Here is a 20,383-nt window from a genome sequence, read left to right on the forward strand (position 1 = left end):
CCACAGGGCAGTACATGTTCATACTATTAAACTTTCTCAACCTTGACAACATCATGGCTACATATAAGCTGACAACTGGGAATTGTTCCTGGCCTGGGCTAACTACCAAATAGAGCTAAGAAACAGTCTGGGAGAGCTTTATTTGGCCTGTGCCAAAAGCATGCCAGGGACTGTTCAAACAATTCGCTGCAGAGATAAGTGCCTTCTGCTGCCTCAGAGTGCTCTTTGCTGTTCATTTACTAACACAGACACGGTCTTACTCTTAACATGTATGCAGCTTTGTCACATTTTAGTCTTTTTCCCATCTTTTCTCCTTTGGACAAAATTGCTAAAGAGAGCAGATTGCTTACTTGAAAGGGAAGTGCCAGTGTCCAGCACTCTATGTTAGATGTGAGCTCCACATGCTGAAGAGTGTTGTACAAAGCAAAATGCTGGGAACTCAAAACCCTTGAAAATTCATGGGCCAAACATTCTGTGTTAAATATTGTTTTTTTTCCTCTCCCATGTTCAACTAGATTTTCATTTATTTAGAGACAGAGATACTTATAGCTCCCTTCTAGAGGACTATTTCTGTCTCCTCTGCTTTCATCACTCATGAAAACTACAAATAAATGTGTAATTATTATCAGATGTTTTAGAACAATATAAATACTTATCCCCAGAAAATTATCTGAGGAAACATTATTGGCCTTAGCTGTTAGGAGGAAAAGCCAATTTTATTGTCATTTGGCAGCAGATTTGTTCTCTTACAAGATGAGGCATAGGCTTTGCATCGTTTTGCATCTTTTTGTAAATAGTGATTTAATGACTTGTTGACTTTTCGTTTAATTTTGCTTTCTTCCCCCGAAATTTCTTGGCTACCTTTGATGATCACAAGCAAATGAATATAACTTCTCTGACTTCCCTGAGGATATTCTGAATTGTACAGTTAAGGTTGATGTCTTATGTATACAAATATCAGTTATGTACAAGCTTTGAGCTCCACCTTGCCCGTAAAATCTAGGCTTATGCTAAGAGAAGGAGCTCCTGTTGCATTAGGGGACATCACCTACTGACTCTTCCTTTTGTGGTAAGCAGCTTGATGGAGCACACAGGCCTTTAACTCTGTGTGAAGTATTCAAAGAAGGGATATCCTGTCTTACACAAAAAGAAATGGTGACGTTTTGTAGTTCTGTGTCTCTGAAGCACCTCTAAAGCAATTTCACAGAAAGATAATGCATTGTACCTCGTAACATCCCAGCAAGGTAGGAAGTTACATTGTAACCAAAATCCAGATCAGGAAAGCAAGACAATCAATAAATTAATGGCCAAACAGGACTATATTTGATATAAAAGTGGCAGGTTTAATGAAAACAAGTAGAGAGAAATTTCATTAATTTTTTGGGAGGGCGAATGTGACGTACCATGTGTAGATTAACTATGCTGTTTTTAATTCCTTGAACTTTCTCAGTGTTGTTAAGGTGATTTTCTCAAATGCTTAGAAGGTAAAGTAAGTGATGGAACTCACTACCAGCCAGAAATGAATTTTCTTGTCATTTTTCTTTTTCCCTCCATGTCTTAACTATAAATGGTTATAACATGAGCTGCTTTGTCAAAAGAAAAGAGAGAACGCATGAGAGAAACAGATGATCTGAAGAATCATCTCAAACCCTATTCAAAGGTGGAAGAGTTTCTTGGTTAAATCCTATCGGATTGAAATTTTTGTCACTTTGATTTGAACAAAGCAAAGGTCATTCTTGAAAGAGGAAAGGAATAGTGATGGCTAAGATTTTGATGTGAAAAAGGGCTAAGCATTTTAGCTTATAGCAGTCACACTAAATGTTGCAGTCATTATTTGTCAAACTGAGTTCCACCCTGAGAAACCAAACTCGTGGTGACAGCTTTAAAACTATTTTGTTCAGAAAAACACCTACATAAATGAAGTAAATACAAAGGGAGGTAAGAAGGGTGGAATATACATTTATACCTCCCTGATGTTCCATATACATGTTGGGCATTCTTAAGAAGTCATTCCCAACACTCAGTTGTCAAATTTGGTGCCATTGTGGACTACCTGAAAAATCTTTATTACTATTATGATTTTTGCAAAAACATGTTTGACAGGATGTCAAAACTTCTTCATATTTTAATTAACTTGGGTGATTTTTTTTTCTCTTGGGAATTCATGGGAAGAACATGTACACCGCATGAGATAGAATCAGAGCATCCTTAAGAGGTACCCTCAGCTTGGATATCAGGTTTTGATCACAAAATTGACTAGCACTACAGAAACAACTTCGTCATTCTGGGTGAGTAGACATCCTCTTTGGTAGCTAACCATACAGCCTCATGTGGGAATGAGCAAGGAACACATCCAAATGATCTTTCCTACAAGCAAGCAGTTATCTATCCAAATTCAGATGCTTCCTTGGACCTGGGCAAATCTTTGGACTGCTACCCTTTCTTCCATACAGAAGAAGGGCCAAATATATAGTCTTCATAACCTCCATATTCTTTTTGTCAGTTTTTAAAATCTTGTATTAAGCATAATGACAAAGTGTTTTCCCCCTGTATATCTTGTGCAAACAAAGTAGCACATGCAGAGTTATTTCTCTTAGATATCTGGCAAGGCATATGACTGATGGTTAGAAATTTTGACTTGGTTAAAACAAAATTTAGCTCATGTTAAAGCATTAAAGAAATGCTGATGAGGTCAAAGCAAATTCTCTGATAAAGCTGTAAAATCACCCCAACACACAAACATGTCTGAATCCTACCATTAGGCTCTCATGCAGTCTGTTTCTCTGCAGCGAGCAAGTAGCTGTAACCCTTCAGTGCTGAAACTGAATTTGGCAGAGACACTTGAGAACTGAAGTGACACGCACAGAATGTACTAATTGCTATATATAAAGGAATTTCAGTTCTACATCGTTTTTTCTATATCACCACAGAAAGTATTCTGTGGGTTTGTTAGCCTGTCCACAAAGAAAGATTTCCATCGTTATTTTTTAGGTATAATTTGTGCAAGTGGTGTGGTAAAACAGTTCTGTAAATCAAGTGAATATAATGTATATATGTACATTTCACTTCCTTCTGTAGGTTTCACCTATAGTATGCTTTGTCTGCGTGTCAGAGGTAGCGACTTGGAAAAAAAATATGTTGTGTGAAATTTTCTGACCACAGTGTTTAATTATATATCGAGCTATTAAAGCCTGTTTCCAGCTGAAATGTTTTCCTTAAGAAGCCAGAACTGAAAGGGTTATGGTTTGTTACTGCAGCAGTTATCAGCAGACAGCCATCTAACCTTTGGTACTTACAGGTATTTTATGGCTCTTGATCATATTATCAAATTCTTCATTAATTTTTTTGTATTTTTCTTCAGTGCGTGGGGTGAGGGCGTAAGAGGAGTCAGGATCGGGGCTTTCACAACCTTTGTTTTCTTTCTTGTTCAATGCCTGCCAGGTTCAGAGAAATATCAAAAAGTAAAAAAAAATGAATGGGAGCTCAGAATACTTACACACAATCTTTGTCTGCTGATCATTAGATCAATATCTTCATTAATTTTCCTGTACTTGTCCTCAGACTCAGGGCTGTGACCTACTGAATCGTCTGCATCGGGGTCTGGACTGTCACAGCCATTAAGTCCTTTCTTTCTCAATGTCTGAAATACATAATTTGGAAAGTTCAATCCTTGACATATGCTGCAAGAAAGACTCAGCAGTGTTAGAGTAACATAAACCATCCAGAGGTGGAAGGTTTTACATTATAATTTAGGGAAAGAAACTGTCTACACCACAGTGATGCTATAGGTCTCCTGGTATGAGTAGCAAGACAAGACTATACAGACCTCCTCCCTCTGAAACTGGAAGCTGTCAAAAAAGAATGAAGCTAGCAATATGGCAAAGTGCCTGTGCTAGTACCCCTCCACTCCCACCACATCTGATAGCATTAAGATGTTAAGATACCCACCCAGAAAGCAATTCATTTAAATGTATTTACACATATGAATAAACACTAACAGCAAAGGACACATACTGTTTAGACTGGAATACCTGTGTTTTCCTTTTTTACTAAAGAAAGATATAGGAGGAAGAAATGGAAAAAAAAAAGAAAAAGAAAAAAGGAAAAGAAAAAGGAAAAGGAAAAGGAAAAGGAAAAGGAAAAGGAAAAGGAAAAGGAAAAGGAAAAGAAAAAGAAAAAGAAAAAGAAAAAGAAAAAGAAAAAGAAAAAGAAAAAGAAAAAAGGAAGAGGAAAAGGAAAAGGAAAAGGAAAAGGAAAAGGAAAAGGAAAAGGAAAAGGAAAAGGAAAAGGAAAAGGAAAAGGAAAAGGAAAAAGAAAAGGAAAAGGAAAAGGAAAAGAAGAAGAAAAAGAAAAGAAAGAAAAAAGAAAGAAAAAGAAAAAGAAAAAGAAAAAGAAAAAGAAAAAGAAAAAGAAAAAGAAAAAGAAAAAGAAAAAGAAAAAGAAAAGAAAAAAGAAAAGAAAAGAAAAGAAAAGAAAAGAAAAGAAAAGAAAAGAAAAGAAAAGAAAAGAAAAAAGAAAAGAAAAGAAAAGAAAAGAAAAGAAAAGAAAAGAAAAGAAAAGAAAAGAAAAGAAAAATGAAAAGAAAAGAAAAGAAAAGAAAAGAAAAGAAAAGAAAAGAAAAGAAAAGAAAAGAAAAGAAAAAAGAAAAGAAAAGAAAAGAAGCAGACAGCAATTCATGTTCTTCACAGAAGAAGAAGGAGTAACTAAATCGAATTCTTCCTTTGAATTTGATGTAAGGGATGACATTAACAGTGCCCTGCCATTCCTAAATGCATGTTTTTGGCAGGACAAGTGGGAGGAGAGAGTTGTGAACATGGCTGTGAAATACTGATTCAGAGCTTCTAGACATAGTGTTTACTTTTTATTGACTCCAGTATGCTACAAATGTATAGTGCTGAAGTTTAACATACAGGAAAAAGCACTGCTAGAACAGATGTTTAGTAAAGAGTCAAAACAGATGAATTTCAGGTTCAGCAGCTCAAATCAATGCTCAGAACCATGAACATCATCACCAAGATAAATAACAGAGATGAAAAAGATAAAAACAAAATAAAATCAGTAGCTAACAATTTAGAAATGTTGCCTGGCCTCAAACAGGCTTTAACTGATCTACCAGTCACCCACTGCATAAAGGTAAAAGAATATGAGAAGCAGGTCCTTGTGGACTGTCCACAAGTCAATATTTGTAAGATTTCTCAAATTTAGCTTTAAGAGTTCTTTGGTCCAAAACGCTTCAAAGAGTCCATTTGGCTGTCTACAAACATTATCAGACAGCTCACAGTTAGGTTTCAGTTGAAGCCTGGCTGAGAAATCTCAGTTACAACACATAGATTACATAGCACTCCTGTGTTGTTAAGTGGCTATGCTGATGCTGTGTGATTAGTGTCTGATGCTCTACCTGGTTTCTTTTTGCCTCCTAAGAAAGACTGCCTCTACTCTGAGCTTTTTGTTTCTTTGGAAAAGTACTTTCCCTAATTGCTTTCTTTATGGCAATGCCCAATTTTGCACTGTTAAATCCCCAAGTACTACAATTTCATACTTTGATTCTGTATTACTGCATTTATATACTAAAAATTAGACTTCATTTCTGTATCTTACACAAGACTGAAGAAAAAGGCCATCTTATTCCTGCAGAAGCCATAATGCTACTTAACTTGTGGAGACACATGACTTGAATCTCATATTTTCTTCACGCCAACAAAATGGTGGTGCTAACCCTTATGAGATCGGAGCCTTCCAAGTTCATGTTGTGGACCTCTCAAACACATTTTGGTAATTGTGGAAGGCTTGCTCAACGCAGAGCTTTTCAAAATGCATATCTATAAAACTTCAGGTTTAATCCTATGAGCTATTCCTGACTCACAGACAAAATTATAAATGCATTTGAATCAAACCTTAAGAAGACGAGATAACTTGAATGACTCTCCACTTCTCCACACCCACTTATCTCTCCTTTATGGTTCAGATGTTAGCTACAAGACAGAGTCAAGTTTGATTTCTATTGCTAATAGCTTGAAACAAACCAATTATAAAGAGGACATCTGCAATCAGCCGTTGTTTTAGAGTTAATAGACACAATACAATGCTGTAAAAATGAAAATTCCATTTTATATATAAATAACTAATCCATTTTATATTCATAAACTTAGCAGGCACAGTAAACCAATTGGGTTTACATGGCAATGTTTTGGTATCAGAGGAGCTGCAGGGGTGGCCTCTGTGAGCAGAGCTCAGCAGCTGCCCCATGTCAGAGAGGAGCCAGCTCAGCTGCTCTAAAAGGGATCTGCCACTGGCCAGAGCTGGGCCGTGAGCAACTCTGGTTGGGCTCTGGGAGAGCGGATTGAAGAAAGGGGAAAACAAAAATCTTCTGTGCTACAGCAGCTGGGTGAGCAAGGAATGAGAAGCAGCCCTGCAGCTCCCGAGGTGAGGGCAGAAGGTGCTCCAGGCACACAGCAGCAGTTCCCCTGTGGCCTATGGAGAGGCCCCTGGTGGAGCAGGCTGTCCCCCTGCAGCCCATGGGTCCCACGTGGAGCAGATCTCCATGCTGCAGCCCGTGGAGGAGCCCCCGCTGGAGCAGGTGAATGTGGCCTGGAGGAGGCTGCAGCCCATGGAGAGCCCCTGCAGGAGCAGGCCCCGGGCCGGAGCTGCAGCCCGTGGAGAGGAGCCCACGCAGGAGCAGGGGGCCTGGGGGGAGCTGCTGCCCACCCGTGGGGGACCCATGCTGGAGCAGTTTGCTTCTGGGGGATGGATGGACCCCGTGGTACGGAGCCGTGTGGGAGCAGTTCTTGAAGAGCTGCTGCCTGTGGGCAGCCCCCGCAGGCTCAGTTCAGGAAGGACGGCATCCCGTGGGAGGGACCCCACGTGGAGCAGGGGCAGAGAGGGACCGTGAAGGAGCAGCGGAGACGAAGTGTTAGGGCCTGACCGCAGCCCCCATTCCCTGTTCCCCTGTGCCACTCGGGAGGGATGAGCTGGAAGAGGGTGGATGGGGGGAAGGTGGTTTTAGTTTGCTTTTAGTTCTCACTGCTCTAGTCTGTTGTTAGTTGGCAATAAATTATATTAATCTTCCTGTGCAGAGTTTGTTATGTCCATGACAGTAATTGGTGAGGGATCTCCTTGTCCTTTTCTCAACCCATGCGCTTTTTTTTTTTTTTTTAATCTTTGCATATTTTCTGCCCCAATTCTTTTGTGGAGGGGAAATCAGAAAGTGGTGTGGTGGTGCTGAGCTACCTGCTGGTGTTAAACCACAACAAACTCAAAGACCAAAATCAGCAAAACCATGCTGGTATTCTACCCCAAATTAACTTTAACAGAGTAGAGGCAAAATTTCCCCTTGCAAAACTCACCAATCCAGTGTGGTTGGCTGGTGCTTTGGCTGACAGGGCTAGTCCAGCTCAATGATCCTGTGCCCTTCTCCCTGCCCACCTCCCCTGAATTGCAATGTGATAAGGTTAGGCAACGTAATTATCCACAAGTGTGCTGCAGTTAGAGGCCCAGCTCTAGCTTTTTGAGTGCTGGAACTAATGCCTTGTTCTGTATGAATTGCATTTTGGGGGAAAAGTGCAATGTACAGAGAAGATTTCCTGTCTCTGGGTCTCTCGGGGCATCTCTTGCCTCCTGCCCATCCTTCTGTAGATTCATTGTTACCTCTGTGTGTAAGGAATCATGCTGCAACCCTACCTTCAGCTGGGATGTTTTCTGGGAATACTTTCCTGATTTCTTTTTCTGCACAGGAACACAACATTTTCATGAACCTTGTTGGTATTTCATTGTCTGTAAGACCCCTGCTTTTGTCTCTCCTTTTGTGCCAGATTTCCTTGGCACTAAATAAAGAATGAAAAGGTTATAAGGAAAAAGACAGAAGAACAGACTAGTAGACTGTGCAGACACACATACGCACAAATACACGGTCCTCCTCTGACGAGGGTAGCACGCTAAAAGTGACATACTTATCCTCTGCAGTAAGGTAACGAGTGGTATTCAGGACAAATATAATGATCCTAAGCATCTTATCATTATCTCTGGCTTCTCATCATGCAATACCGTTTTGTCTGTTCTGCTGCATTGTGTATACTTTACTCTCCACATTATTACCAAACTCGTACCTCTCATAAAGCTCTTTTACTATTGTGCTTCAACACATCTGATACTTGGTATAACACAACTAAAAGTGGCACTGACCGATATCTAACAGATCCCTCTTTATTCACAAGCTCCCTGGACTCCATGTCAAACTTTCCCTCTCCTCCTCGGCTCTGTGTCACCTCTTGATTACAGAGGCTGATTCTGGACCTCAGAGAAGAATAGAGTCATTAAGAAGGCCAACTGGGTTTCAGCAGGCTAGGGTCTTTGACCCAGTCTTTCAGTGACTTAGAAACAATTTTTCTTATCATGTTAAGCTGTCATAGCCTCTTGCAAACCCTGGAAAGTAGCCAGACCTATAGCATCCTCCTGGAGATAAGCTAGTTTCCAAAAATTTAATGACTGTTCAGGGAATTTTTAAGAGGATAAAATTACACAATTGTATAGTGCATTGCATTCTAGAGAACCCCAAGCCAGATTTCAGTTATTTTTAAAGAAAATAAGCCTTTTTTTTTTTTTTTTTGTGTGTGTGCTACAGAAGATCTACTTTTTCCAAGCAATTAAAGAAGTAATTATATTGGACTCCAATAATCTAAAATCAGCCACGGCATTTGAAAAACAAAATGGTTAAAGGAAAACAACCTTTGTCTGAAATCTCATATGCCAGCAATTTAGCCTAAATCCTGCTCTATAAATCTCTGAGGAGAAGTGCTGACTTAGTGACATACTGGCTGCTGTAAAATGAAGTATAAACAACTATTTACTTTCACTTCATGCAAAATTTATAATCACTACAAAAGCACAAAAGAAAATGTGGCACTATCAGCTGGGTGTGGTTTTATCAAGGCAATGGAAGTCATCACAATTTGAAGGCTCTTGAGGAGGAAAAGCCTTTCATTTTCTTTGTTTGTGCAGTACAATCTTCTTTTAGCATTTCTTTAACACGAAAAATGGAAAAAGCCAGTTTTTTTTTTTTTTTTCATCCCATCTTTTAGTGTGTTCAGCTTTGATCTTTGTAGAGGGGTTTCTTCTTTCTTCTTAATAGCTTTATCTACCGTGGAGCTGATCTCCAAAACGCTCTGGGGCTTGAAAAGCCACAGATATTTGGGCTGGAAATGCTTACATTAGCTGTCAAAGTAAAAGACCAGGTCAGCTGATAAGGTGCCCAAAAAGTTTAGACTAGCCCACTCTGCATGTTCCATTTATATATCCAGTGGATGAAAGACTCAACTAGCCGTTACAAGGTTAATCACTATCTTCATTTGTGTTACGAAAAGTACTATCTCATTGTCATTTCATCTGTACTCAAAACTTCCACTACAGAAAAATTGAGAATTGCAGGTCTGCTTTTACTAATTCCCGTATTTGTTATGTTGTCTAGAGGTTACCATAATGATCTCTAACTGATAACCTCACTAGCAACCATGAGAATCCACAAAGATGTAATTTGGTATATTATATGCAACTGTCAGGAGACAAAAACCACAAATGCCCTCTATTTTCCACTATCTCTTTCCTGTATCTGGATAGGAGAAATCTTCCAGCCACAAATGAAAAATGGTTTGGTCTCTGTTTTGCTCACTGGAGCCACATATCTACGTGGCAGGGCAGACAATAACCAATTATAAAGAAATCATATGCTATTGTGTTCAATTGCTTTAGCATTAATAGCCATTCCAAAGCACCCAGCCAAATTTATGGAGACCCTCTAAAATGCAGGAAATATTTAAATCATGGGCCTGATTCATTTAAGCATCTGTTTGCTCTCTGTGCAACAGAAACGTTAAAGTTAGCAAGTGTGGAGTGAAGACAACCTTCACTGTCTTCTCTTGCACAGTTATATAATGATGAAATTTTATGATGAAATTGCACTGTACAATGTATGGTGCAATCAAGTAATGAAAGATTCTAGTGAAATGAAAAACACAAAGAGGAAGAGATAGGTTGCTATGGGAACCGTCCATCTGAATTCCCTGACTTCTGTGTAACTAAAATCTGAAATTTTATGTTCCATTAATGTAGAGTTCTTAGATTTTTACATTGAATAATGAACATAAACTAGTATGCTGGTACTAATGCACTTTAATTGCATGTTTAGGAGAATCAGATAAAACATTATTATACTTACTGTTATCTAACAAGCTCCAGGCAGAAAAAAAAATGTATACCAGTAACAGAGAAAAATGGAACATTTCTTACCTCTTTTGTATAAATCGTAAAATGATTTTGTGGTTTATGCCTTTTTTGAAATAAGCTACAGGGCTTATACAATAGCTGAACTTCTGGAACCACATGTTAACCTTTTTGTTACTATTTTATTTTCACATAAGTGTCAAAGAAAAAAAAAATTTTCCATTGTCTGGTCCTGTACGTCTGTCTTCTTCAAATGAATACACATAAGCGTGTTTTTCACTACAATACACCAACCCTCAGCTTGGATTTGTGGCTCATTTTTGCATGCCAAGTGATTATTCTCTCCTCCTTCAAGTACATTCTCTAATCACACCTCTTGTGAAACCAAACAATGCTGACACCCTGTGCCAGTAGCATCTGCTTCTCTTTGCTTTAGGATGATCAACCAGCGTGTTATGAATGCCTGTATGTATATACTGCAAGCTCCTCGGGCTGCGAGGTTTCCACCTGCTTGCAAAGTTCAGCCTGTTCCTTTCTACTCCTGCTCCTGACACGGGCCAAGACATATCCTCCATAATATTTTGTCATGCAGGTACAAACCCAAATTAATCCACGGTGTTCACAAAGAGCACTGGGACAGTGGGGCGTTTGCTTCTCCTCCCTGTAGCTCTGCTAGGTGACTCAGGCACGAGGGAGCTTCTGCGCATCCTTGCTGCCTGGACTGCCTTTTGGGGAGACAGGGAGGCTGGAGGTGGGGAGAGGGTGGAGGTTTGCTCCCTACTAGAGGCCAAGCAGGTTCAACTTGCCAGGCTTTGCATTATGCAGGACAACGTTGGCTTTATAAAAGTACAGACAGAAGATGGATATGTCAAATTCAGAGATCTCATAGCAACTAATCTAAACCATGCATCTTTCTGGGTTTTCTCAGAAGGAAACACAACCAAATCGCATGATGATGCTGGCATTAAAGCTTTGTATTGAAATTTCTGTCATTGCACATAACGCAGCTCACACCGCTATGCTCACAGTTATTTCATGGGGGGTGGAAAACATTCCCGTCCATCATCACATTTATTAAGAATTTAAATCTGAATAATTCCTGGGACTCTAAGTAGGGTCATTTCCTTATCCCTCAAGATTATCCTCATCTGTCTTTGCAGGTCTGAAGACCCCACAAATCCTGTGGGCAGCTGAGGTAGGATTCTTGCATTACCCTCAGTGGAGGAGATCACATTTCCTGGCTTTGATGGCAGGGACAGGCACAGGCAGCAGTGAGTGAGGCTGTGCATCACTGCCATCCATGGGTGGCTGTCCCTGTCCCCAGCCCTGTCCCCAGCACTTTACCAATGCACCACTGCCATGGTGATAGGATTAGTGACATAAATGCAATGCCAACGTAGTTGTGATTACACCTTCTGATAAAATCATCCCTGCAGATGATTTAAATCCCTACATAAGATTGAAACAGTAAAAAAAAATAGATGTTTTAGATGTTAGTCAAAATTTACTGTACTATCAAATGCACCCCTTCCACCCAAAGACGGGGTTAAAATTAAAATTGTGTGCAGCTCTGCTGTGTTAAAAAAAACCAAAACAAACAAACAAAAAAAACCAAAACCAGACAACTTCTCTGAGATTGACTTTAGTGCTTCATACACTAAATTAGCAGATTATTTACCTAGATCAAAGGTATTCTCAGGATATTTGTGTTTTAGGATCAAACACGTCTCACTGTTCCTTGTGCAACTCTGTGACTATAACCTCAGACTGGGGACCCAAAGACCAGTTGCAGGCCCTGCGTTCAACTAATGGAAATACGGAAGATGTGGGTTAGGACAGAAAACATCAGCCTGCTCCCAGTTCTTGCCAGCACTCTTTATGCACGCTGCCCTGTCTACATATGCATGCCTTGGGCCATAGCACCATGACCTTAGGGACATGATTTAGTGGGTAACATTGGTAGTAGGATGATGGTTGGACCAGATGATCACAGAGGGCTTTTCCAAACCTAATCCTATGGTTCAACGACCATCTGCAGAATGAAGGTCAACGCCACAGCACTGTGGCAAATACCCAGCTTTCCATTCTCTGTCTTGGGATGTGGGTTTACAGAAAATAGATTTCCATGGTTTCACACGGGTCAGTATTTGTGGGACGACCCCGTGAAGACAGCGCTTCTGCATCCTGGCTACTTGCAGAAGCTTTGAGGCAGAAGCACCACCAGCCTGCAAGCAGTCTGTCTGCCAAGGGATGCAAGGATGGCCTGACGCCAGAACAGATGAATCTCTGGCTTGCCTCTTGCCCTTGGGCCACAGCATGGTATCAGTCCATTATGTCTTTAACTGACTTTTCAAAACAGTTAAAGTATATGAAGTATTTAAAAGGCCAGATTTTCTCTAAACTTTATTGGGCATATTTAAAACAGAAGAAGATATTGTGAGACATAGTATATTTGATTTGTACTAGGTTTTGCTGCCAGACACAGAAAGTGTATGAATGGAAAAATAAACTTTACAGTAGTTCAGCAGAACCATCTCAGCTTCTTTAGGGAATATGAGGCCACTTAAAAATAAACACTGTAATCATCAACAGGTTGTTATTTCCCTCCTTTTTATGTTTGTCTATCTATAATCCTTCTCCACTGACTCCATCCCTTCCAGATGGAGTGCTGCCCTCAACATTTTCATTTGTGTCTAATTTAGTCAGATATATACACAAATGCAAGGCTGAAGTCAGATCTCATTTACACTAGTGTAAATCTGTGGCTGGAACAGCTGTAAAGACACCAGTTGAGTTATTCTAGATGTAAAGTGGTGTTACCAAGTCTGTTACATCAGGGTTGCTATTGCTTCAAGCACACAGTATTTGAAATATGCAGTGCTTAATATAAATGGCTGCAGAAACAATTAACTATTTCAAATGCAGCTGGTGTTTTTCCATGATATAAATGGTAACCTTTAATACTAAATGCCATATTCAAAATACTTGAGAAACATGATAAACAAAGTAATGCATATTTTACAGAATCTTTTGTTACAAAAAACTTATTACAGAAAGAATGGCAGCTGATAACGAGGTATACTTTGCATACATTTTGAACATTATCTATGTTCTAGAAGATCCTAAAGAGACTCTTGAAATTGTATGTTTTAGGACTGCTTCACACATCATTAAAAATGCAGCCATTCTGGGGTGAATACATCGTCAACTTGTGTCAGCTATACTAGGCAATGAAGTTTCCAGGAGGAGAAATGGCAAATATCTCTGACAAATAAAGCTGTAACATAGGATATAAGTTATGGAATATTTCCTTGACCAGGGGCAAACACCTTTATTCTTAGTCAGGGGACCAGGGAATCTTTGATGACCACAACATTTTGCTTTTCCATTTCATCTGAAACAGAGCACCTCCAGCAGCACTGAACTGGTGCAGTACTGACTCAGCAGTGAAAATGCCACCCACTGAGGCAAGAACACCACTTCCTTCAGCACCTGGGTTTTCTTTGGAGGTCTCCCATAAAAACCTTGAATGTATCAATGTTCTGAACAGAGGGTTGTGTTTTTTTTTTTTTTTTTTCTTCTCAGAATTTGAACATTTATTTTACAGCAGATCAAATTGCAGGTTATTACAAAACAAACAAACAAACAAACAAACAAAAAACCCTACAAATATGACAATGAGCAAATGTTGCTGAATAGCTGTTCCTTTTAAAGGCAAAAGAACATCCCCTTTTATTTTTGTACTACCATAGTTGTTTTATCCGTTGGTAAAAATGTCCAAATCAATATATATATATATTTTAAATGGTGAATTATAATAGAGGTTAGATCTCTGAAACTCTAGCCTTCTGTTCTTTTGGAAGATGGAGGTCTTAAATAGCAACAAAGCAATAACCATCAGCTCCCTGTTCTGCTGATAGAGTCAAGTCTTCACCAAGGAGAAAGAGAAGGAAATCTCTCCACAAGGCTTAGAGTGAGTGAGCGCTATTTGAGAGGAAAAATTGGCCTATGGTTTTAACTGTGAAAACAGATGACTCAATGCAGACTTTCATACTTGATTTAAGACGTCTTTTTTTTTTTCTTTTCTTTTCCTTTCCCTGTTAGACCAACAATTTATATGAGTTCTGTTATTTACCAGAAACATTTGTGAAAATTGTATCTATCGTTAAACAGCTGCTAGAATCTCCAGACTATGATATACATTTGTCTGTTTACCACAGTGTCATCTGCAAGTAACAAAGGAGTGGGTCCTGTTTTCCCATGGAAAATCCTACAGAAGTAGCAAGATTCAGACAGCAACTTTTCAAGTTGAAACTTACAGATATCTCAACTAAATACTAACCAAAGAAGGAGTGCGAGCTTACAGTGAGAAGTTGTGTGGAGGAGCTGGATGAAACTACCAGACTGGATGATTATCCCAGGAAGCCAGTCCTTCAGACAACTCACAAATACCTGCAAAAAAAGGGTTTACATGCTACCTGCTGTAGCTTTGTTGAGTACAGGCTAAGTTGAACTAACATGACAATGGTCAGTTTCAGCACTCTGGTAGGGGAAAAAACTTGAGGAACAGAGCACTTCTAGTATTGTCACTGCTTGAGAAAGGCAAGCAGACTGCAGTTAGAACAGTTTGACCACAAATGTGGACATGAGAGCAAAGTTTACGGACATACTAGAAGAATAATGGTGGAGAGGGTAAAACAGACAAGAAAAACAATCAAGTAACAAAAAAAGTCTTCATTCAGAAACTGAGCATCTTTCCGTGAAAATTTCAGCCTCCTCTAGAAACAGCTAAAGCATATTTTAACTGGTAGGGTTTTTCATTTTAAAACTGGATTTCTTTTTTTGGACAAAATTACAGTTTTGTAAAGAAGAATTGGTACATTGGCCTGCCAAAGCCCCGCTGTCTGAAATCTTCAAGCCTTTAATCATACGGTATTCCCACACAGAGAATTATGTGGGCTACAAAAGATGTTTCTCCCTGGGCCCACTAGCTTTGCAGGAGGACCAACGAGCAAGGCTTAGGCCTGTTTCCATTCCTCCGTGACTTGGTGGAGGTGGAAAGAAGCCCTCTGCAACGAGTGCGTGGGCAGTGCTGTCTCTGTGAGGATGTCTGAGGGCTCTGGGAGACCAGCTTTGGTGTCTCCTTCCACTGTGGTGTAAATTACCTCGCATTGCTGCCCAAGGAGAGCAACTTGAGGCTGCTTGGCCTGTACCCGAGCAGCGGAGGTGGAGCAGCTGAGGGGTGGGCATACATTCCCCTCTCTGCTGAGAGGCTGGTAACCTCTGATGGGGAGAGGCAATAAATAACTCGGTGGTATAACGCTGTCACAGCTGTTTCCTCAGACAGCCTCAGTCAGTCTTACAAAACCATGTTACATGTGAGGAATTGAGCTTTTCTTAAGGAATACTACAGGGTCTCTAATATTTACTTTACATTTGAATATGAAAATTAAGTTTTTAATTAAAATTAAGCTGATTGTGCCGAAGAAATAAGAGACTATGGCAAGACTGAAGATGAGCTTGCCCCAAAATATATGTGGTTTTGCCTCTTACTATAAAAATCTTAAAATCAAAGGCCTGGCAAGCAGATCTTAACTGACTTCTGTGGTCCCAGACTTTCACACAGCATTTACAGTAGCAAATGGAACAAGCAATATCCCAAATAACTAAAATTTCAGTGAAAACCACTGCTACAAGATCCTTTCCATGAAGAAGACATCAGGCACATAAAGAAAAAAAAATATATATAAAAAAATCAGGGATATAGGAACGTCTTGTGTTTGGGACTGCACAATTTTGTTCCTAGTCTCTGCAGGCAGTTTCACAGTCTTAAGGTTTGTTTGGAGTTTCTCAACAACATGAAACTTTCAAGTATGCTACAGCAAAGCTTACTTACAGTGTTTCCAAAGTTTGGCAGAAGTTTCTGCCTGGGGTATGCTAGATCACAAGATCCCTCAATAAAATATCAGTGGGGGGAATGGATAAGTACTCCTTTTATTCCTGCTAGTGAATTGGTCTTGGAGATAAGTAGGAAGCAGATGTTACTGCAGAATGTTTGGTCATCTCTGTTTTGCTCCATCACTGTCAGTTAAGGAAGAGATGGAAATAAGAACATCTCTGCCATGAAAAAGATTGTACAGAAAGAGTAGGAGGGACTCTCAGACTCCTTAATGGGAAGGGAATGAAAAATTTATTCTGTAAGAGAAAGAGGTTTGTATAACCCTTGGGGACCCAGCATTTCACCTGAAGTCCAAGCCCAGAAGCTTCTTACCTTTGTTCAGCCTACAGCATAAAATGTCTGTGCAGCTTCAGCTGTGAACCCCTTATGGGCATTACCATCGGGGAAGTTTCATTCTAGAAAACGAACTCCTTACTGCTGATGCAGGCCAACTCAGAATTGTTGGTATGTATTTGTGTATATATATATATATATATATGTGTGTATACGTATATGTATATATGTGTATATGTGTGTATATATATATATATATATCTAGGTATCTACAAGGGTCCTCACAATTCAACAGTTTGGCCAATGAAGCCAATTAGGCAGAACACACCCCTATACCTGCCAACATCTGAAAGCTATAAATGAAGACATCTAGGGACAGAGAAATGACAGCACACCTTTTTAAGGGTCATTTGAAAAATAAACATTTTTTTAAAGGGACACTGTAGAAAAATGGTCATTAAGGAGTGTTCCCTTTTGACCACATTGCTTTGACACGCACCCATGAGCTTACAGTGAAGCCATAAAAAGCAGTCCACACCCTGCTGTAATTCCCTTGCTGCAAGAAAGGGCCTTGTAACAGGAAATGGCTATGGAACAGGTCCAGTAAAGGATTTAGGGACATAGAAAGTTCAATTTGGCAATAGTTAATATTTATGCACCTGACCTCCAGAGAGGCATTCTCACTGGTAGGCTGTGAGGCTTCCTATACAGGACACAGTATGAGCTTGGTGCTGTACATCAGGATCCAAGCCCAGTAGCACATGGTTAGGATGTGAGTGACCCAGACCAAGCAAACACAGTTTCAGAAATCCCATTCCTCATCAGAAGTTACACTGTAGAGACACCTTCACCCATGAAGACCTACGGGGCATTCAGGCATTCTCTCCAACAATCAGTCTTTCAAAGATCTGAGGAAGAGTCACTTTTCCTTTTAAGAAAGAGCTGCTGCTGATTTTCCATATCATAACTAGCCCTTAGAAACCTGATACAAAACTGGAAACAGTTTTTGGTTTCTTCCTTGACCTGAATTTGTTGAAATTATTATCAAATTATTATTATCTCCCATGTTCCTATCAAGGTTCGGATTTACACAACTTCCCATGCTCTGTATAGTTCTAGATGGGTTAAATCTCTACACTTCCTGGTTATATTTTCCTTTTTTTTTTTTTTTTTTTGTATTAGCAAATGCATCATTTGTTGGGTCAGAGAAACAGAACTCAATAGGCAACAGAGCTCTGTGGCTTGTTACAGCATTTTCATCTGAGGGGAGAGTCTGTTGAAATCTGATTTCTGCTCTGGAGGTGGTGTTTGCATTTTACATTAAAAAGACTCTGTTCAAATGCAGAAAGAAAGCTTAAAGAAAGGAACAAAACTGTAGTCTCTGTTCCTTTGTTATGGGGGACCAGCAGTATTTTCTGAATCCGTTTTGCGTAAAGCTTGGTTTGTGCATTGCATTAGGTATACCTAGAAAATGCTTGCCAGGGATGATTTATTCAGAGACGACTGAGAGTTCCTAGATATTTGAGGGCTTAAACAGGGAAAAGGCTCTCCATTTTGGTCCAGATTGGGTTCATCCTATGTGAGCACAGTTCAGGCCCCTACAAATCTTCAATATCGAACAACAAGGTCTCTTAAAAAGTTCATATGCCTACAATTAGGCTTTTGGCTAAATGACCTTTGTTGCCGTATTTTAAAGGTTATGTTTAGCTGCTTCTCTGAAACGCTTTAGGATATAGGATGGAAAGAACTGAGCATAATTACAATTTTTATTCACAAGTTAAACAATATATGTGGGTTGTAGGAGAATTTACTTTTTTGAAGGAAAGCTTCTTTTCACATAGGTTATAAAAATACAGAGGAAATGCTAAAGTGCACACTTAACAACTGCTGGAGACAAAAGTGTAAAGCTTCTATTTTATTGATAAGTGTTTGAACATGCTACAAGTATGTAATAACCAAACCTTGGATTATAACTGAAAGGATAAATTATGTGTTGTTATGTTTGGTCATGTTATAGCTATGATTCTATTGTAGTAAGCTAAATACACTTTAAACAACATACATTCCATTAGGAATTGCTTCTTTGTCAAGATTTTGATCTCTTTTGAATCAATCTATAACAGCTGTGTGTTGTTTAAAATACTCTTATTGACTCTTCTATAATTTGCTTTCTTTGAACTGCCTGTGTGCTCTAACATTTGATCAAAGAAATAAACATATACTTTAACAACCCAAAGTAAAGTGCATGCACATTTTTTATAACAGTGCACTATAAAATGTAATTATAGTTGTCTATAGATCACACAGGACGATATAAATAATGGGTTTGTGATTTTTTTTAATGCAAGCCTATTCAATATATCACAGATTTTTCCCTTTAACACTGCGCTCTATCATGCAAGAGCATTAATGCAGTTAATTAAAATTTAGAGCACAAATGATGCAACTTCTTTGAATAGTGTGTTTACTCCTTCATTAACTGGTAACCATATGTAAAAACACCCATGGCAAAATTAAAAAAGAAAGACAAAACCACCTGAAGTTGTGGATTTAGAAATTGCAGCATAAAGAAAATCTCGGTTGAAACCCTGTTTTAAATGCTTTTTTTTTTTGTTGTTGTTGTTGTTGTTCAGGGAACGATGGATGTTTAACTACTGCAAATGCTTAACAGTTCTGGCCTATGGACTTCAATTCATTGCTGACCACTAGACTTGTGAATATTAAAAATGTAGAATAATAAAGCAGATGTGTTTGAGGTTTTATAGCCTTGCAAATTTGGTAACTTACATTAATTTCAATTGTCTTTTATATAAACAAATACATAGTGGCCTCCTTGAATTCAGGGCAAATGGAGTCCAATCAATACAAGCTACATAATACATAAAGGATGAATGCAAATTTTATAGTACACAAATAAATAATTAATTTATTCCTTCTTACAGTAACAAGGAATAAAAGTCAGCACATTCTGAAGTTTAACAGAGCTTTTGCCAGAACTATGAAAACTGTGGGAAGACATCTCAAGAACAGACAGCATTACCTGTGTGCAGACCAGGGGAGAAGAGAAGTGAGATATTTTGCTTAGTGCAAGACAGATGGGTAAGGTAAGCAGGCGAGCTCCCTATAACAGGTCAGGCGAAGTCGGCAGAAAGTCAGGGCTAGCCAGACTTTTTGTACCCCTATCCTCACCGGTGTTTCGTGATGAAGCACCTCCCGTGCCGTGCCTTTGTTGCTCAGAGAGGGGTTCACTCATGGCTAACTCTGTGGTGTGGAAGGGACATGCACATTTACTTACAAATGTAAGTAGAGTAAATGCTACTCATTGTATGAACTATTTAGGTCCCAATTCTGCCACCCGTACTGACAGGGAAACTGCTTCAGAAATGAAGCTACGATACTGCAAATATTTACTGGAGCATTTAACTCTCTCCTTCTAAATAGTTTCACTGCCTGAAAGAGGACTTCTGTAAATGTTTGTAGAAATAAGACCTATCACAGTCTTGCTTACTACAAAATGTGATAGAAACTGTAGAAATTGGTGTCTGTATAAATTGTAACCAGACGGTTTGGAAGTTAGTCAGAAGGCTCTCATTGACCACTCCAGGCTTTAAGTCAGGGGTGTAATCAGACCCGAATGGTGGAGTTTACATCACAGAGGTTTTTGATTTTTGATAGCGTAGAACTCTTTTTACTGATACAACTATGAGCAGTGGCTAAGGGCCCACATCTGGAAACATTTATACGCTAAAGAAAAACCTTTCCCCGTTGTAAGCATGTGGAGAACTGTGCATCACTGCCTGATTTTGCAGGAACCTCAGAACACCCAGTCTTCAACGGTAGTTTCATAAAGAGGAACTGACAGCTTATGGGAGCCCAACGAAACAAAAAGTCTTGGGGGACAGGAGGGCAAGTCCAGCAGTTTGCACTAAAGATAGTTGG

At 39.3% G+C, this 20,383-nt stretch overlaps 1 protein-coding gene across 23 annotated transcripts in view; it reads right to left on the reverse strand.

Annotated features, from left to right (window-relative positions):
• MEF2C (myocyte enhancer factor 2C) overlaps positions 1 to 20,383 on the reverse strand; it is a 131,611-nt gene that overhangs the window by 35,016 nt on the left and 76,212 nt on the right. For 16 of the 23 annotated variants that reach the window (XM_035563234.2, XM_035563233.2, XM_035563227.2 and 13 more), the window contains one exon: positions 3,497 to 3,640. In XM_035563234.2, the coding sequence (XP_035419127.1) occupies positions 3,497 to 3,640 (144 nt within the window). Of the gene's footprint in view, positions 1 to 3,296; positions 3,435 to 3,496; positions 3,641 to 20,383 lie in introns of all 23 variants that reach the window. The other 7 variants (XM_035563244.2, XM_050716601.1, XM_035563242.2 and 4 more) reach the window with 3 other exon arrangements.

This window comes from Cygnus atratus, chromosome Z (assembly GCF_013377495.2).
Source record: "Cygnus atratus isolate AKBS03 ecotype Queensland, Australia chromosome Z, CAtr_DNAZoo_HiC_assembly, whole genome shotgun sequence".
Classification (NCBI taxonomy): Eukaryota; Metazoa; Chordata; class Aves; order Anseriformes; family Anatidae; genus Cygnus; species Cygnus atratus.